At 38.7% G+C, this 18306-nt stretch overlaps 1 protein-coding gene across 2 annotated transcripts in view; it reads right to left on the reverse strand.

Annotated features, from left to right (window-relative positions):
* The window catches only part of MYO3B (myosin IIIB), a 323317-nt gene that overhangs the window by 131704 nt on the left and 173307 nt on the right, over window positions 1-18306 (reverse strand). For both annotated transcript variants that reach the window (XM_087819421.1, XM_016224834.2), the window contains exons 22-24: window positions 13103-13182; window positions 7249-7326; window positions 4997-5202 (exon numbers count right to left, since the gene is read on the reverse strand). In XM_087819421.1, coding sequence (XP_087675547.1) covers window positions 4997-5202; window positions 7249-7326; window positions 13103-13182 — 364 coding nt within the window. The remainder of the gene's footprint in view (window positions 1-4996; window positions 5203-7248; window positions 7327-13102; window positions 13183-18306) is intronic.

Raw genomic sequence — 18306 nt, forward strand, 5'->3', positions numbered from 1 at the left:
TCCACAGCAATTTATTTTTATTTTTACTTATTTATTTATTTTTAAATATGTCTTTATTAATTTCAGAGAGAGGAAGGGAGAGGGAGAGAGATAGAAACATCAATGATGAGAGAATCATTGATCTGCTGCCTCCTGCACGCCCCCCACTGGGGATCGAGCCCGAAACCCAGGCATGTGCCCTGACCAGGAATCAAACCACGATCTCCTGGATCTTAGACCGATGCTCAACTGCTGAGCCATGCCCGGCCGGACCCACAGCAATTTATTTTAACAAACACTGACTGAATACAAAGGACTGAGAAGATTAAAGTGTGGATGCCGAAACCAGACAGTCTGGGTTCAAATTCAGCTCTCCCATTTACTAGCATGGGACCTTGGGATAGTCACTGATTTCTTTCTGTGACTCAGTTTCTCATTTGTAAAATGGAGATAATAATGTGAATGAAAAAGGGGCTCTATAATAAATTTGACAACACTAATGATTGAAAGTAACCTCAAAGGTGATCTGATCATAAGTTCCTAACTGGACAGGTCAGGGATGGGTAGTTATGCCCCAGGCCTATAAAAGGGTTTTTTTTTTTGCCTTAAGCCAGCCCTGTCCAATGTTCTTCTGCATCTAGGTTAACACACCTTTGAAATGCCAGAAGTAACCTTCTTTCCCAGACCCCTCAGAGGTATAACCACCCTCAAGAGAACACATAATCTTCTCAACGCCCTTGTAATCTAGTCATGCAGATTTCCATGCCTTGCTTTCTCCCACCTTCATATAATCTTCTTTACATACCCCCTTTAATTCCAAATGTATAAAAAGAACTGTAAAACTGTCCCTCAGAGCATCTGAGATCTTGCTCCTCCCCAGCATATTGTCAAATGGCTCAAATAAACTTATAAAAATTCTCTACAGGTTTGCATGTTTCTTACACCAACACTTGCTTGGTGTAAGTTGGCAGGATTCTGAAGAAGTCCACCTAGGACCAACCTGCAAACCCAGATCCGGTGCTAGGTACCAGTATGGGCCCATTATGCCCCACTAGCTCCCCACTTTGCAACCGGTGAACATGGGTGAGTTTTCTCTTGGAATCCTGGACCTACCTGCATTAGATAGTGGGTTCTAACTTTATTTGAGCTGTCCTTAGAACATCCACTAAGTGAGTAAGGGTTGCAGAAACTCAGGGAAAGAAGATAAATGAGTGGCTACTTTTAATTTTTGTTTTTTTATTGGATTGCTTACTGAGAGTCTGAACAAAATATTTGCTGGTTAATGAGTGACTAAATTCTGTTTAGCTCTGAAAGAGAAAGGACACTTGCTTCCCCAACCCAAATCTCAGGTATTCTTGGGTGACTAAGAATCTCTGTAGGGTTGCCTGAGAAAAAATTTCCTCTAGGGTGTGCAGCATTCCTATAGGGAAATCCACTGCATTCAACTCATCTGGAGACGTGCATGCAAAGGCTGCTTTTTCCTAGAAGTTTGTTCAGACTGCACAGATCTCAAAGGAAAATTAAAATTAACGTGGGAAATCATGCCTCCAAGGCCAGCAAACCCATGACAGTCAGTAATACTCCTGCAGGAAGATGGCCCAGATGAGGATCCTTTGATAATTCTAAATCAATCTTCTGCACACACAATTAGAAAAAAGCCAGCTATGAAATTAGGCGGAATGAATAAAAAGCATATATTTAATTGGTTTCTCAAAGCTTCAAAAAAAGGATTTAGATAAATGTATCAATCTATGGTGTTGTTTAGGTAGCAACCCAATTCTCTGAAGTATTAAAAACAGCAGTCCTTATTTTAAGAGGAAAAGTTTATTTGGAACTTACTTGTCAAGGACAGATGTAATTGTGTCTTCTTATCCCAACTGCCAAAACAAAATTTTGACCTAACTTGTTCTTTTATAAACTAATGTGTTTCTCTCATGGCTAAAATTCTCTGTTTGCATCTGTCTGTCTGTGTGTCTACATAGGTATGTTGTAAATGTGAGATGGTAATGTTAAAGTTAATTTAATATATTAAAATTAATTGATTTGAAGGCAAGTGCTTGTAAGGATTGGGTATTCTAAACTTCTCAGAAAGGTAGAAACTAACAAAAATGCTTTTCAAGTTCATATGATCTAAGATTAATCCTTAGTAAATAAAAGCTAGTTTAACTTTCTTGGTTTAAGTAGAACAGACATGTCTTTCAAGTTATTGATATTAAATAAGTATAATGTTTATATTTTATCTGGGTTCACAAAAATAAGTCCATGTTAAGAACTGATTTTTATATTTATGAAGTATGTTTCTGGAGGTTATAAAATAACTTCATAAATCTGCTATGCTAAAGAATGCTATTGCTTACTTCTTAGTTTTAATTAGAAATTGATATTTTAAGGGTTAAAAATCTCAATATATGCCCAGCTGGGTGTGGCACAGTGGTTGTGCATTGACCTAGGATCCAGGAGATCATGGTTCGATTCCCGGTCAGGGCACATGCCCAGGTTGCAGGCTCAATCCCCAGTTGAGAGTGTGCAGGAGGCAGCCGATCAATGACTCGCTCATCATTGATGTTTCAACTCTCTCCTTCCCTCTCCCTTCCTCTCTCTGAAATCAATACAGATATTTTTTAAAAACAAATAAATAAAAATCATGTAAAGTGTTGTTTGCAGAATGCTACATAATTTAAAAATATATATTTCAATATATGTAGGAAACTTTGTGTTGTTCCAGAATGGCCTCTGGAAAACCTCAAAGAATTGTTTTTATGTTAAACTACATGGGAAGCATTATAAAAAAAGTGATTTAAAAAAAACAACAACAGACTTCTAGGGTGTATTGTATGGGTCAACAATGGTTGTAAATTAAACAAATAGTTGGGATTATGGGAAACCCAAGACAGCTGTTTGGTTCTTTAAAGCTCCCTGGCAAACCCCATTGTTCCATTTTTGCATTCCTTCAAGCATCATAGTGCATTTAAGTTGAACTTACATTAGATGAAGGAACTTAGGAGCTGATATTATTGAAAGGAGACATCTTACACTATTGCCACGTTTTGGTAAAGTCACTTCAAGAAAATGCCAAATAGCCCAGCTGGGCATGACTCAGCAGCTGAGCATCAACCTAGGATCCAGGTGATCAGGGTTCAATTCCCGGTCAGGGCACATGCCCGGGTTGTGGGCTGCAGCCGATCAATGACTCTCTCATCATTGACGTTTCTATCTCTCTCTCTCCCTCTCCCTTCCTCTCTCTGAAATCAATAAAGATATATTAAAAAAAAAAAAAAGAAAGAAAGAAAATGCCAAATAGGTAACCACTTCCTTTCACAGTGAGCTCCTAGGAACAAAGACTTCAAAGATCATTGACTGCCATCTGGAGATTTTGTTTATTGGAAAGAACATTAAATAAAACACACTCTCCAATCTTGTTGGAAGGGACCTTATCAAGCACCTAACTGTGAATGGACATCTACCCCTGTCTCTGATACTTGCCCCCAATGGGCTCCAAAGACTCCTCAAGGTCAAGAAACTGCCGATATCAGAGCTAGATAGCCATCCCAAGACATTGACAAGGCCTTTATACCACAGATTGATGTTGAACTCAGAAACCATTTGTTTGATTGTCTTTACCTGTCTACTAATGATATTAGGCATAATAATAGTTATATGTGTTCTTTGGGTTTTTCTATATAGTCCAGCTGTTAATGATTACTGAAGATGTATAAGATATCTTTTAATACTCTTTTTAAACTAGATGCAAAAGACAGAAAAAGAAAATAGATGGAAAAACTTGCATCATGATGGTTCACAGGACGGAAATACTCCAGACTGTTTTTTTTTCACAATGAAGGCCATAAGACCTGACTGCCTTCCATTTACCTACCCTTCCCTTTTGGGAAGATTAGACCTCAACTCACATCCCATGGTTACTGTATTGCCTCATCCTCAATGATGCACCATTTCAACAAGACTATATTGATACTGAGACTTCCTAAGAATGAGCCTTTCTAGCACTGTGAGACCACACTATATCACCAAAATGTTGGTCATCAATGCATCTTTCACACTGATTTATGACCAAAAGGGGTAACTATGAACAAAAAAAGGGCTCTATAATAAATATGGGACGCCCAGTAACTGAAAGCAACTTCACTGGGTAATCTAATCATAAATTCCTAACTGAACAGAGCATGGTGAGTAGTCACACCTATAAAAGGATTGCCTTTGCATTAAGCAAGCCCTGTCCCATATTCTTGTGCATCTAGGTTAACACACCTTTGAAGTGCCGGAAGTATTCCTCTTTTCCAGACCCCCCCAGAGGTGTAACCACCCTCAAGAGAGCACATCATCTTGTCAACCCACCTGTAATTCAATCATGCAGATTTCCTGGCTTTGCTTTCTCTCACCTTCATTCTGTTCCCTCCTTAATTCCAAATGTATACAAAGAACTGCAAAGCTCTTCTCCAGAGCATCTGAGATCTTCCAAGCCTGTTATCAGTTTGGCTCAAATAAACTCATAAAAATTCTCTATAGGTTTGGATATTTCTGACATTGACAATAATAGGGCCTAGATTAAAGGGTTGTTCCATGGATCAAATGATATTACACATTTAGAACATTTTAGGTGCTATGTAAATGTTAGCTATCATATCATGTTTTAGCCTGGGAGAGGAGTGGGTGCCTGGTGCACTCACATCTGCTGGCATCTTGACCACTTAGGGAGAGATACTTTCATCCTACCAATTAAATAACTGAAGATTGTAAAAACTAAGGATATATAACATAAATATCTATGGACAATTTTATTTTTAAAATGTGATCAGATGGGAATTTAATCTGTCCTCCAGATCACAGCAATTTAGTTGGAGCACAATAAAAATGCAACATTTAAGCAAGTAAGTGGTAGCTGGTAACTAGCCAATTACATGCTTAGGGGCAAATGGGCAGGAGATATAATCCCAGGGGACAGGGATGGCCATGGCAGAGCTGTGTTTAATATAATTTATTTCCAAGATGCCAGCCTGACCTTTTCACAAACTCTTCGAAGAGGATGCGGTGGGAATACCCCTGCTGGCGGATGCGCACTGTCTCCAGGATCCCTGTGGAGCGGAGCTGGGCCAGCACTTTCTCTTGAGAGAACTTCAGGGCCTCCCGGTCATCGTTGGGTTTAATGCAGCGCACAAAGTGGGGCTGTCCAACCACCATTCTGGAGAGCAGATCCATCAGAGAGTACTGATGGGGAAAACACACATACAGGGAGGTTACCGCAGACGTAATGGAGAACTACAACACAGCCCTACAGGAGCCTCTAGAGCAGTTCATTGGCTTGTAGACAACTCATGGGCTTTTTTTTGAGAATGAACAAGAAACCAGCAATAGGAGATGATGATATAAGTTCTGACAAGTACTAATAGCTGCTTGTGGATTCAAATGCATCCTTTAAACATCACCTAGTGCCAAGCAATGCCCCCATGTGGCAGAAACTTGGCTGCCTAAGAACATACTTCAGTTACACCATAACTCCACGGCCAGGACTAGCTTCTCTCTGATATTCCAAGGCAGTACTCCAGAAACTATACCTGTAATTTAAAATGTCCAGCTTTTAGGGAAGGGGTTAGTGCTTCTTCAACCTAAGAACCATCAGAAAGTCTAAGCAAATCCTACTGATATCATTGGTAAAGGAAAACAGAAAAAGAGGGCAAAGGAAACAAGAAAATTGGAGGAAAGAAGATTATAATGAAGATCAGCTAACATATACCAAGGGGCTGGCACAGAGAGAAAGCACATGGAAAAGCAGAGGGGTGCTGTGTGAGGGAGTCTCAGTCGTTCCTTAGGGGCATCCACTTTTGGAGCTCCTCTTTTGGACGTGCCTTCAGTAGCAATTACAAGCCCGCCAGGAAATCAGTCCCATTATTTCATAATCACACCTCCTACTGACCCAAAATGGTGTTACCTAGCTTTCCAATACACCTTATTCCCTGAATTTAGCATTTGGAAACCAGTATTTTGAGAATACCAAATTGACTGTCATGGGTATATTTCTAAAAAACTATAAGCTAGAGATTTCTCTACTAATAGAAGGTTTTTAGGCTCTTGGGCATGACTTCACAGAGTTGCTCAGAGTCTCCAAGTCCCATCACACACACACACACACACACACACACACACACACCCCAAGAAAAGAAATAAGTGGTGATTAGAAATGTACAAACATGAGTGATGAAACAGGGGCTGAATGCCCTCCTGCTAGAGGAGCTGTAGCAGGATCACTACATAGATAAAGTGTTGGACTGAAGGGCCTCTGGGCCCCTGTAATTCATACCCTGAGCCCAATTCTAGGCCCAATTCTGAAGTACAATTGGAGAGGTTAGACTTTGCTTTAGATCCTTCTTGAACCCGATAGCTTTCTATAAAGCCTGCTATCCATGGTGCTGGCTCCCAGGTCCTGTTCTTGAGCCTGCCTGGCAAGTCCAGCTCCTGACTCAGCTTCCCACCTGACTCCCCATCCCCACCCTATGACCGTATCCATTTGCCCCTGAGATTAGTAGTTCTGCCTTTGGCCTACCGCATCCCCACCATGAAACTGGTTGGACATGAGCTCCGAGTGGTACACGATCTCTAAAGTTTTCCAACCCAAACTACAATTTAAAGAAAAACCAATCTGTGCAAATTGGTACACGAGTGTTGTGTTTTATCTTTCCTATATAACGAGCACTTAACAGAGCCCTTCTGGAGATAATGTCTTCACTCAAAAGAGTCATTTTACTAGATGAAATACCAAGAATTTTTAGCAGACCTGGAAAATAATTGAGCTCACACAAATGGGCCTTGCAATGGGACAATTCAATTTAGGAAAATAGAGTCAAAGCTAATACAGTCTCTCAGGATCTAAACTTGATAAGCTGCCTCCTGAAATGTTATTAACTACTTTGCTTTTCAGTAACTATCCTGGGAAAGCGGCTGACTGCAGTAGCTTTAAGGCCAAGCAGCAGCTCCAATGCTGACAGAATCAGAACATCCAATGCACAGGGCTGTGTGCCAGCAGCCAAGAGGGCTCTCTGCAGACACATGGGGTTTCTTCCAATCTTCCTGAGATCAGGGAACACTGCACTCAGAGGCAGAGGTCTCTGGCTATAATTTTCTCTTTCCACATCTCCACCTTTTTTAACTGTCTTATTTCTCTAACTGTCTTATGACTCTCAGATCTGGGTCCCTCTTGGGAAGAGCTGGCAAGTCCTGTCTGTAAGCAGGCAGAGTAGAGATGAAGAAGACCCGTACCCGGTAGTAAGAAGCCACAGTCTGTCTCTTCATGTTGGTGGTTTCTTCTGGATGCCGTATTACCTCCAGAGTGTCCACCTAGAACACAGCAGACGTGGTTTGAGGATGTAGACAATTCATTTTCTGGCTTTTTCAAAACCTGAAAGGCTGTTTGGTCAAATATCTAATGTTTAGAACACAATAGTATGCACTATGGGGAGAATTTTTAGTGACACATAAAATAAAAATAGAATTTGCACTGTTTTCACTTTACCGCACTCTGCAAAGTACTATCTGATTGAAGTATAAACCCCCGTCAGTGTTATTTCTATACTTCTCCATGTTCTAATGGGCCCCTGTTAAGTTCTCCAATAATGCCACGTGAGAACAAACTATTTTATAAAAGAAAACTGGGCAAAGGCCTGTGAAGCTGGGTGGTTATAAAGACTTGGGCCCAAAGCCCAGACTGAACTGCAGAAAATGTGAGTTCCAGTGGCCTTCCTGCCGTCAGACCTAGACTCTGCCACGCCCTCCTGTCTCCCGCAGCTCCCACGTGCTCACTGTGGCCCGAGCTCGGGGTACATCTGTTCCCGATCATTTGTCCCATCTACCTGGGCTGACTGGAAGAAATGTATGGCTAAAAGCAATTGTAGGAACCAACTGCAAGCAGCCTGCGTTTCGGCGTCGTGCCTCAGCGGTAAACGCCCTGCGTGCACACACGAAGCTTTTCGGTGTGCAGAGCGCCGAGTGGCTGTGAGCACCGGCGCCACCGCGGCAGCTTCCCGTCTGCTCTGGACGGTGGCAGGAGAAGCAGGGACGTTTGAAAGGAAGTGGCTGCTGTCAGCACGTGTGTTTGCTCGGTGGACTGCTGGCCACGGAGCCACCTCCCCGTGGGCTGAGGACATCTGTAGCTTTGCAGCCTCGTTCAACAGAAGTGAAAAGTGGGTGCTGAAGGAAGGGGGGCACAAGGAGCAGGGACAATAACAAGCTTGCCCCTGGGGGCATTTAGGAGACAGTGTGCAAAAAGGAACTGCTTCAGTTGGCGTGGATAAAGAAAAACAGATTTATCCAAGAAGGGGAATAAATGTGGAGCTAAGTTTTAAAAAAACTAGAAAAACCACCTAAGTAGCTAGTGGGCAGAAACCCGGGACTGCCTCTAAGCGGAGCGGTGCTGGGGCAGTGCAGCTTGCTTTTCCCAGGCTGCAGGCTGGACGTGCTCCCAAAGCCGCCGGTTTACTTGTACGCAGCTGACACAATGGTACAAATGCCTGTAGGTTTGACTTTTTAAAAATTTTTAATGAGAAAGGGGGAAACAAAAGCTCTATGTTGAGAAGGAAGGCTGCACTGATGCAAAAAAGAGAAAACAAGCACAACATACCCACCCCATCTGCAGAGATTCCGCACTCTCTCCAGTGTCTTCCCCCATCTCGCCTCCATTTGGATGGAGCTCAGAGCTGGTGAGGTTTGGGGCAAGCTAATCGGGACCAAAGGGAAGGAGGTCGTGGCTAAGGTATGCCTGTGGTCAAATTGTTAATTTGAGAGTTTTCTTAAACTTTTTTGTCTCCTTATTTTCTTTCCTCACTACCTGACCTTCATTCACACACACACTAAACTTTTAGGAATTTCCCCACCACTTCACCACTTGCTTTTCTTCAGAGATTCTCCCTGAAGAACCACATCTTGCTTTGAAGCTTTGCTTTTCCTCCATCATTTCCCTCTCTTCTTATTCAAAAGAACCAGCCAGTGCCAGCCCCTCAGACTGTGGTGCACTGTGAAAGGGCAGCTGAAAAGCTCATCCACATTTCACATTTCTTTCATTAGTACAATTTGCCTGTTACCATTCCTCAAAATGTATAGTGGGCCATGGCATTTGAGAATTTAACGGCTTAGTGATCATAAAATTCTTGATATATATTAATTCTGCTGAGACATAATTTAAAAGGTATAGTATAGGGTGTTCCAAAAAATGTGTACACACTGTAACAGCTGGTAGCTCAATTTTGAACATGAAATATATTTTAATAAGCACTGCCTTTATAATTATTCAAAGTGTGGGTATACATTTTGGGGGGACACCCTATATGTATTATTTTCAAGATCAGTACCCATTCCCCCAAACAAATTGGAAAAATATAGGATGAAGCACCAATTGGCACTTCCAAAGTTATAAGGCTGCTGGGCTCCCCTGTCTAACCACCCAGCATGGCTTTACTTTCTGTCCTTGTGCTCACATACAGAGTAACTCTTGAGAAGGAAAAAGCTATTCTGTGTTATATATAACCTGGAAATGCTAATACTTGTCTAAAGTTCATCACCTACAGCTAATACTGTATTTTAAAGAATAAGTAATATACTATTAGTGTATTTTCTAATTTAAGAACTTGGAAAGTTTTGGGTTGGTCAAGGGTCTCTTTCATATCTGCATAGTCATAAGGTTTTCCTGAACATGGGGTGAATCTAATATAGGAGGGGGGCATGAGAACTACATAAATTAACTAAAGTCAAAGTTAAGTCAGGGGCCTACTATGTGCTGTCTGACATGGAACTCAGGTGACCGGACAGAGAAAATTCCTGCAAAGATTAATTAATAGCTACTCACCCATACCTTATGGTTTACTCATACCATAAAAGGAAAACACAAGGCCACAAAATATGCCTTGTAAAGGCTAATGTTAATCCCAACCTTTTCTACTTTCTATTTCCCCATACCAGCAACTTTCCATAGAAAGTACAAACAGATATAAGCTCAACCTCTAGAGAAGGCTGGGGTCTCTCTTCCTTCTCCCATGAGGAGAGTCTACCACTCTGTCTATGATGTGGATTTTCTTGCTTGTCCTCTCTGCTCAATAAAACTTGCTTTTCCACATTAACCTCTTGCCTGGCTTGCATCTTGAATTCTTTCCTGACCAAAGCCAAGAACCCTCTTGGCTCAGTGCTCAAGTCCCCACTAGGGACTTGCGCCTCTGGCATCAAATCTAAATGAAGGAATTTTGGACAAGGCACATACCAGAGTTACCTGTCTTGGCACTTGAAACTAAGAGTCCTCTGTCTGCACTGGGCCTCATGAACTTTACAGACTTCCAATGAACTCCAAAATATCAAAATCAAGAGAGATGAGAAGGCTGCTGTCTAACCTCAGAGCTTGTCTTCCTGAGCTAATTTAGTTAATGGTAGCCTCATTTAATTAAAAAAAAAGTCTCGCCTGGCCGGGGTTGGCTCAGAGGTTGAGCATCTACCAAGGATCAAGGAGATTGGGGTTTGATTCCGGGTCAGGGCACATGCCCCAGTTGTGGGCTCGATCCCCAGCAGGGGGCATGCAAGAGGCAGTTGATCAATGACAACTCTCTCATCATTGATGTTTCTGTCTCTCTCTCCTTCTCCCTTCTTCTCTCTGAAAGCAATAAAGATATATTTTTAAAAATTAAAAAATAAAAATAAAAAGTCTCTTGGAAACAATCCAGAAAGGAGATTCTATTAGGGGCATCAGCTAGCAAATAGTTCTTCCCAAAGCTAATGATTTCACAAGAAGAAAACAGTCTGCTCCAAAGTATGTTATATTTTTTTACCTCATAGGAGGAAAAGAGACTAGAAAAGCTTTCCTAGGCTCTGGGGGTATGTGCTATGAAGAACAGAGTTTTGGAATCAGACATATCTGGTTCAAATTCTGGCTCCTCTACTCACTAGCTGTGTGGCTTTGGACTTGCTATTTAACTTCTCAAAGCCTCTGTTTTCTTCATTAGTAAAAAACTACTGCCTTGCACACACAAGAAGTCAGTCAGTTCCTCTTCCATCATTAGTGTACTTCATTAGTTTTAGTTTAGTGATCAATATCAAGGATGCAGGATTTTGTTTCACAGCAGAAGGTATACAAGCTCCCATGGAACATAGCAAAGAGATCTTTCTATTTATTGGCAGAGAAACTACTTCCAATGAAACCAATTTCAAAATAATCAGTAGAACCCATATCTAAATAAGCCATTGTCTGTCTAACCCAGCATACCTTTCTCCAACAATACCAATCTATACAACAATATAAGTCAACTGGAGCTGAACAAGGTTGCTTTTTGCCCATCTGACTAATGTCCTGCTGAGCTCCTTGTGAGAGGTGTTAGTTAGCTTTCAAAGTAGTCATGAGTAAGCTTTATAAATTGTGGTACAGACTCCAAGCCCATAGGAAATGAGCATGCTTTCAAATGGTTATCCAAACATTCAGTAATAAAACATTCATCATTTCCAATGTGAAATCAGTATACTGAACATTTGCCTATGTTGTCATTAATTCTCAAAATGACCCTATGAGGTAAGTACATTTATTACTCCAATTCTACATATGAGGAGGTCAAGGCTCAGAGATTTTAGGTAAGTTTCCCAGTCTTGCAGCAAATTATTGGCCATGCCTACATCTGCACCACTTCTAATTCCAAAACCTACTTCTTAAACATTATATACTGCCTTTCTATATGGTTGATATAACTTATAAAAACAGTCTGAAAGCATGGAATTATTTAAAAGATTTGCCTCATCTGCCAACTAAATTTACTCTAAAATAAAGACATAGACTCCAAAAGGTCTCAAAAACCATCTAGATTTCAGCAATAAATGAAACACTGAAAAAATTTTTTCTCTGGTCTTGGTTAGTGCCTGCTATTTAAATCCTGAAACTTCAGAAGTGCTAATATTTGTCTTCCTGACGAGGCCATTTGTCAGGAAATTTTACTGCTATCAAGTGACCCATCCATCTCTTAAGGAAAAAGTCCCTACAGTATCACTCCTCTCAAAAGCCTCCGTAACACTACATGTCATTGACACCTAACCCCCGGGTGAGGTGTCAAATGTGTTGGAGGCCAGTTCCTGCAAAGCACCTCTGTTCTTTATTCTTGGAAAAGGCAGAAGGGAACTGATGGAGTTTTTTTGTTTTGTTTTGTTTTTAACTGCTATTGTCACCTTTCATATTTTCCAATATCTTAATTAAAACTTTCAACTCATCTCCTTTCCAAGTAAAAATCTCCAGTAATTTCCATCTCAACTGCATACATACGTATCATAATGATGTAAATATATGCCACACACTGGAGGGCACACTTCTCATACAGGCAGGGCCAGAATGATAGTAAGCAGTAAAGGAAGGGAGACAACACTATGCTGGCATTCTGAGTATGGAAGGAAGGAGGCGGGTGCTGACCGAGTCCAGGACTCAAAACATCAAGTTAATGAAAGGAGGGGAACACGGGCTGACAGAATGTTACACAGGGGTCTTTCATCTTTTTGTGTCACACTCCCTTTTAGAATCTGGTAGAAGCCAATGATTCCAAAAACCACATTTACAGTTGATCCTCATTATTTGTAGATTCTATACTCGTGAATTTGCCTACTTGCTAAAGTGTATTTGGAACTTCCACATCAGTATTCACAGTGCTTTCAGTCGCTCACAGACACGCAGACTGGTGAAACCTTAGACACCTGAGGTGCATGTTTCCAGCTGAGGTTGAACAATAAGTGGAAATAAGTATCTTTTTCAAGGGCTATTTAAGTGCCCTTTTTAAAATTTTTTAATTTTTTATTTGTGCTTTTTGGCCGGTGATTTGACTGTTTAAAATAGAGTCATAGTGCTGAAGTGCTGTCTAGTGTTCCTAAGTGCAAGGAGGCTGCGATGTGCCTCTTGGAGAACATATGTGTGTTAGATAAGAACGAGTTATAGTGCTGTTGGCCTTTAGTTCAATGACCCAAACATTGTAATTGAAATACTGTTTCACGTAAATAAATTATGCCCAGGTAGTAGGACAGATAAAAGAAACTAGTGCTGCCAACCTAGAATTATTCCCAGGCAGGAGCACCTTTAGGTCTATATTATTGTGATTATAAACATATTTCGTACCTTGGCTCTCCCAGTACTGAAATGTGGAGGCAGAGATTTTGAGGCTGCTGTTATCCTGGCTCTGGTCTGGGCCAAGTTACCTGGGAAAAAAAGACAAAGAAGTTCAAATGGAGGAAAGTTAAGAAATAGGATCATGAGTAATTTTCTCTTTGTGCTCTTATATTTTTTCTGAATTTTTCAAAAGATCAGCACTGAATTTGAAAAATTTGGAAAAAATTTGAATTTTGAAACTTCAATGACATAAATTATAAATGAATTATAATTATTTATAAGTAATAAATAATTTGTAAATAATTTATCATACAAATTAAATTTCTATTAATTTCATAAGCAAAAAAGAAACAACAGAAAGTCTTTAATTTATTCAACAAACTAGGAATAGAAAGACCATATTTAAAAAGCCTACAGCTAATATACTCAACAGCAAAAAATTGGAAGCTTCTTGTCTAAGATCAGGAACAAGACAAGATGCCCATTCTCACCACTTCTATTCAACATGGTACTGGCAGTCTTAGCTAAAGCAATTAAGCAAGAAAAAGAAATAAAAGGCATCCAGATCATAAAGAAAGAAGTAAAATTATCTCTGTTTATAGGTGACAAATCTTATATGTAGAAAATCTCAAAGATCTCACCAAAAAAACCTGTTAAAACTGATAAATGAATTTAAAACACAGTTGTAAGATAGAAAATCACATACAAAAACATTAGCTGCATTTCTATACACAAAGAATAAAAATCTGAAAAGTTAATTAAGAAAACAATCTCATTTATAATGGTATCAAAAAGAATAAAATACTTAGAAGTAAACTTAACTGAGGCAAAAGATTTGTACACTGACAACTACAAAACATTCCTGAAAGAAATTAAAGAAGATACAAATAAATAAAAAGATATCCTGTTGTGGGGGAAGAAAAAAATCTTTTTCCTCTACCCATTTTGGTTCATTAGCTGGGGACCTGCAAATTAGAATGACAGGAGAGATTAACAAGAGAAAAACAAGTGTAAGTTTATTAACTCATGCATCTCACATATACATAGTAGTACTCTGTGATGAATAACTGAAAGGGCGGTTAGAACATCTTAACAAAAGGACAATAAATTTGTAAAGAACTGACAAAACAAAGGAAAAGAACTTTGAGTCTCTGGGCCAGTAAATTGTGGGAAGGTAAACATATGGGGAAGCTAATGAAAGATAAGAGATAGTAAAGTTTATTCTTCTGGTACTATCTCTGGGCTAAGAGTCTAGAGTTGTCTCTGGTGATTAACTTCTGTCCTTCCTGGTAGGGAAAGGAAGGCAAAAAGCTTTTAAAAAATTGTATCCTGTTTTACAAATGTATATCTTGCTTTTAGGCAAATAGAGGGTTAGGCAGAGAGCTTTTCTTATATCTGCTTCTCAATTGTCTTCAGATCAAAATAATCATTGAGGTCCATAGTCTGCTATGCTTCACTGTGTTTTTGGATTGGAAGACTTAATATTATTAAAATGTCCATGCTACCCAAAGAGAACTATAGAATCAATACAGTCCCCATGGAAACCCCAATGCTATTTTTGCATAAATAGAAAAAACAATCTTAAAATTTTTATGGAACCACAAATGACTCCAAAGCTCCAAAACAATCTTGAGAAGGAAAAAAATAAAAGCTGAAGGCTTCATACTATCTGATTTCAAAATACATTATAAAGCTACCATAATCAAAACAGAATGGTACTGACATAAAGATAAGCCATATAGATGAATGGAACAATAGAGAAATCAGAAACAGACCAATACATATAGAATCAAATAATCTTTGACATGGTGCCAAGGCTATACAATGAGGAAAGGATTGTCTCTTCAACAAATAGTGTTAGAAAAATTAGACATCTTCATGCAAAAGAATGAAACTGATTCCTATTTTACATTATACACGTTGTGAGGTCTAGAATAAATCACCCCAAGATGTTCTTCTGTGGTATGCAAATTGTTTTGAGCTAAAGGTAACTTTAGCCCCATGCTCAGGAGAAACTTCTGCCCCCATCCTTAACTGCCTAGAATAACTCAACTTAGAGACATTGCCCATAAGAGATTATCAGTGATAACCTTTCCACCCACCTACGTAGCAGGGTAAACTTTTATTTACTAAACATCTGTTCTTCTTATTATCCTGCAACGACCCTTTGCAGTCCCCAAGGAGCACTACCTCACCCCTAGCTCAGAATATCTTATACATCGCAAGCCCCCTTTCTATCTCTGAACCTCTCCTGCAAATGGGGTCTCTGACTCTCTCATGATGTGGGGTTCCCATAAATAAGTGTGTATTAAATTTGGTTATTTTATCTTGCTAATATCTCTCATGTTTATTTGATTATTAGACCACCCAGAAGAACCTTGAAGGTAGAGGAGTATGTTTCTCCCCAACACATGCAAATCAACTCATATAGGACCAATAACTTATAAGTAATTCCTGAAACTATTAAAAAAATCGTAGGAGAAAATGTAGGGGGAAAGATTCATAACATTGGTCTTGGCAATGATTTTTGGATGGGAAACCAAAAGCACAGGAAGCAAAAGCAAAAATAGAAAAGTTGGACTACATGAAACTTTAAGCTTCTACACAGTAAAAGAAACTGTCAACAGGGAGAAAAGGCAACCTACAGAATGGGAGGAAATATTTGTAAACCATATATCTGACAAGGGACTATTTTCCAAAATATGCAGCTGACCTTGAACAACTCTGTGGGAAATGCATGTGTCAACATAAGAAACATCCAAACCTATACAGAATTTTTATGAGTTTATTTGAGCCAAACTGATGACATGCCATGAAGTGAGATCTCAAATGCTCACAGAACGACAATTTGTAGTTTCTGTTATACATTTGGAATTAAGGAGGAATTTAAGGAAGATTACATGAACATGAAAGAAGGTGAAAAACAAACAAAGCCCAAAGTGAGTAATAGAAAGGAAATAATGAAGATCAAAGCAAAAATAAACAAAATAGAGTCTAAAAAAAACAATAAAAAGATCAATGAAGTCAAGAGCTGGTTCTTTGAAAAAATAAACAAGATTGACAAACATTAACCAGACTCAAGAAAAAATGAAAGAGGACCCAAATAAATAAAATCAGAAATGAAAGAGGAAAAGTAACAACTTACAAAGGACTGTAAGAAAATATTACAAACATCTATATGACAACAAATTGGACAAATGGATAAATTCCTAGGAACATATAATCTTCCAAAGCTGATTCATGAAGTATCAGAGAATCTGAACAGACAGATTAAAACTAGTGAAATTGAAGCAGAAATAAATAAATAAATAAATAAATAAATAAATAAATAAATAAAGTCCTGAACCGAATCCTTCTCAAACTATTCCAAAAAATTCAAGAGGAGGGAAGGCTTCCAAGCTCATTATATGGGGCTAGCATTATCTTAATCCTAAAACCAGATAAAGACATGACAAAGAAAGAAAATTATAGGCCAGTATCCCTGATGAACATAAACACTAAAATCCTCAACAAAATATTAGCAAACCATATCCAGCAATACATTAAAAAGATAATACATCATGATCAAGTGAGATTTATTCTGGGGATGCAGGTTGGTACAATATTCACAAATCAATTAATGTGATACACCACATAAACAAAATAAAGGATAAAAACCACATGATTAAATCAGTAGATGCAGAAAAAGCATTTGATAAAATCCAACACCCATTTATAATAAAAACTCTCAGCAAAGTGGGAATAGAGGGAACATGCTTCAATGTAATAAAGGCCACATATGACAAATCCATAGCCAATATTATACTCAATGAGCAAAAACTATAAGCGTTTCCCTTAAGATCAGGAACAAGACAGGGTTGTCCTCTTTCACCACTTATTCAACATAGTACTGAAAGTTCTAGCCACAGCACTAAGACAAGAAGAAGAAATAAAAGGCATCCAAATTGGAAAGGAAGTAGTAAAACTGTTATTAATTGCAGATTCCTTGATGCTGTATATAGAGAACCCTAAAGATTCCACCAAAAAAAACTACTAGAACTGATAAATGAATTCAGTAAAGGAGCAGGATGCAAAATAAATATCCAGAAATCAGTTGCATTTTTATACACCAATAATGAACTATCAGAAAGGGAAAGAGAGGAAAACTAAGAAAACAATTGCATTTACAATTGCTTCAAAAAAATATAATACCTAGGAATAAATTTAACCGAGGATGTAAAAGACCTGTACTAGGAAAATTATAAGGCACTGAAGAAAGAAACTGAAGAAAATGCAAATAAGTGGAAGCATATACTATGTTCATGGATAGGAAGAGTTAGGAAGAACTAGGATCATTAAAATGTCCATACTACCCAAAACAATCTATAGATTCAACATAATTCCTATCAAAATATCAATGGCGTATTTCACAGACCTAGAACAAATATTCCAGAAATTTATATGAAACCACAAAAGACTGGAATAGTCACAGCAATCTTGAGAAAGAAGAACAAGGTTTGAGAAATCATGCTACCTGATATCAAATTATACTACAAGGCCACAGTAATCAAAACAGCATGGTATTGGCATAAAAACAGACATATAAATCAATGGCATAGAATAGAGAGTCCAGAAATAAACCTATGCCTTTATGGTCAAATAATATTTGACAAAAGAAGCAAAAACATACAATGGGGTAAAGATAGACTATTCAGTAAGTGGTGTTGGGAAAATTGAACAGATACATGCAAAAAATTAAACTAGACAGCCTTCTTATGCAATACACAAGAATAAACTCCAAATAGGTTAGTCTTAAATGTAAGACCTGAAACAATAAAAATCCTAGAAGAAAACATAGGTAGTAAAATCTCGAATATTTCTTTTAGCAGTATTTTTTTTCTGATCTATTTCCTCGGGCAAGGGAAACAAAAGAAAAAATAAACAAATGGAACTACATCAAACTAAAAGGTTTTTGAACAGTAAAGGAAACCATCAACAAAATGAAAAGACAACCCACTGAATGTGAGAACATATTCACCTATACATCTGATAAGGGGTTAATATCCAAAATTTATAAAGAACTTTTAAAACTCAACACCAAAAAACAAACTACCCCATTAAAAAGTGAGCAAAGGACCTAAATAGATACTTCTCCAAGAGGTCATACAGATGACCAGTGTACAACATCACTAATCATCAGAGAAATGCAAATTAAAACCACAATGAGATATCAC

This window comes from Miniopterus natalensis, chromosome 8, assembly GCF_054644295.1.
Source record: "Miniopterus natalensis isolate mMinNat1 chromosome 8, mMinNat1.hap1, whole genome shotgun sequence".
Taxonomy (NCBI): domain Eukaryota; kingdom Metazoa; phylum Chordata; class Mammalia; order Chiroptera; family Miniopteridae; genus Miniopterus; species Miniopterus natalensis.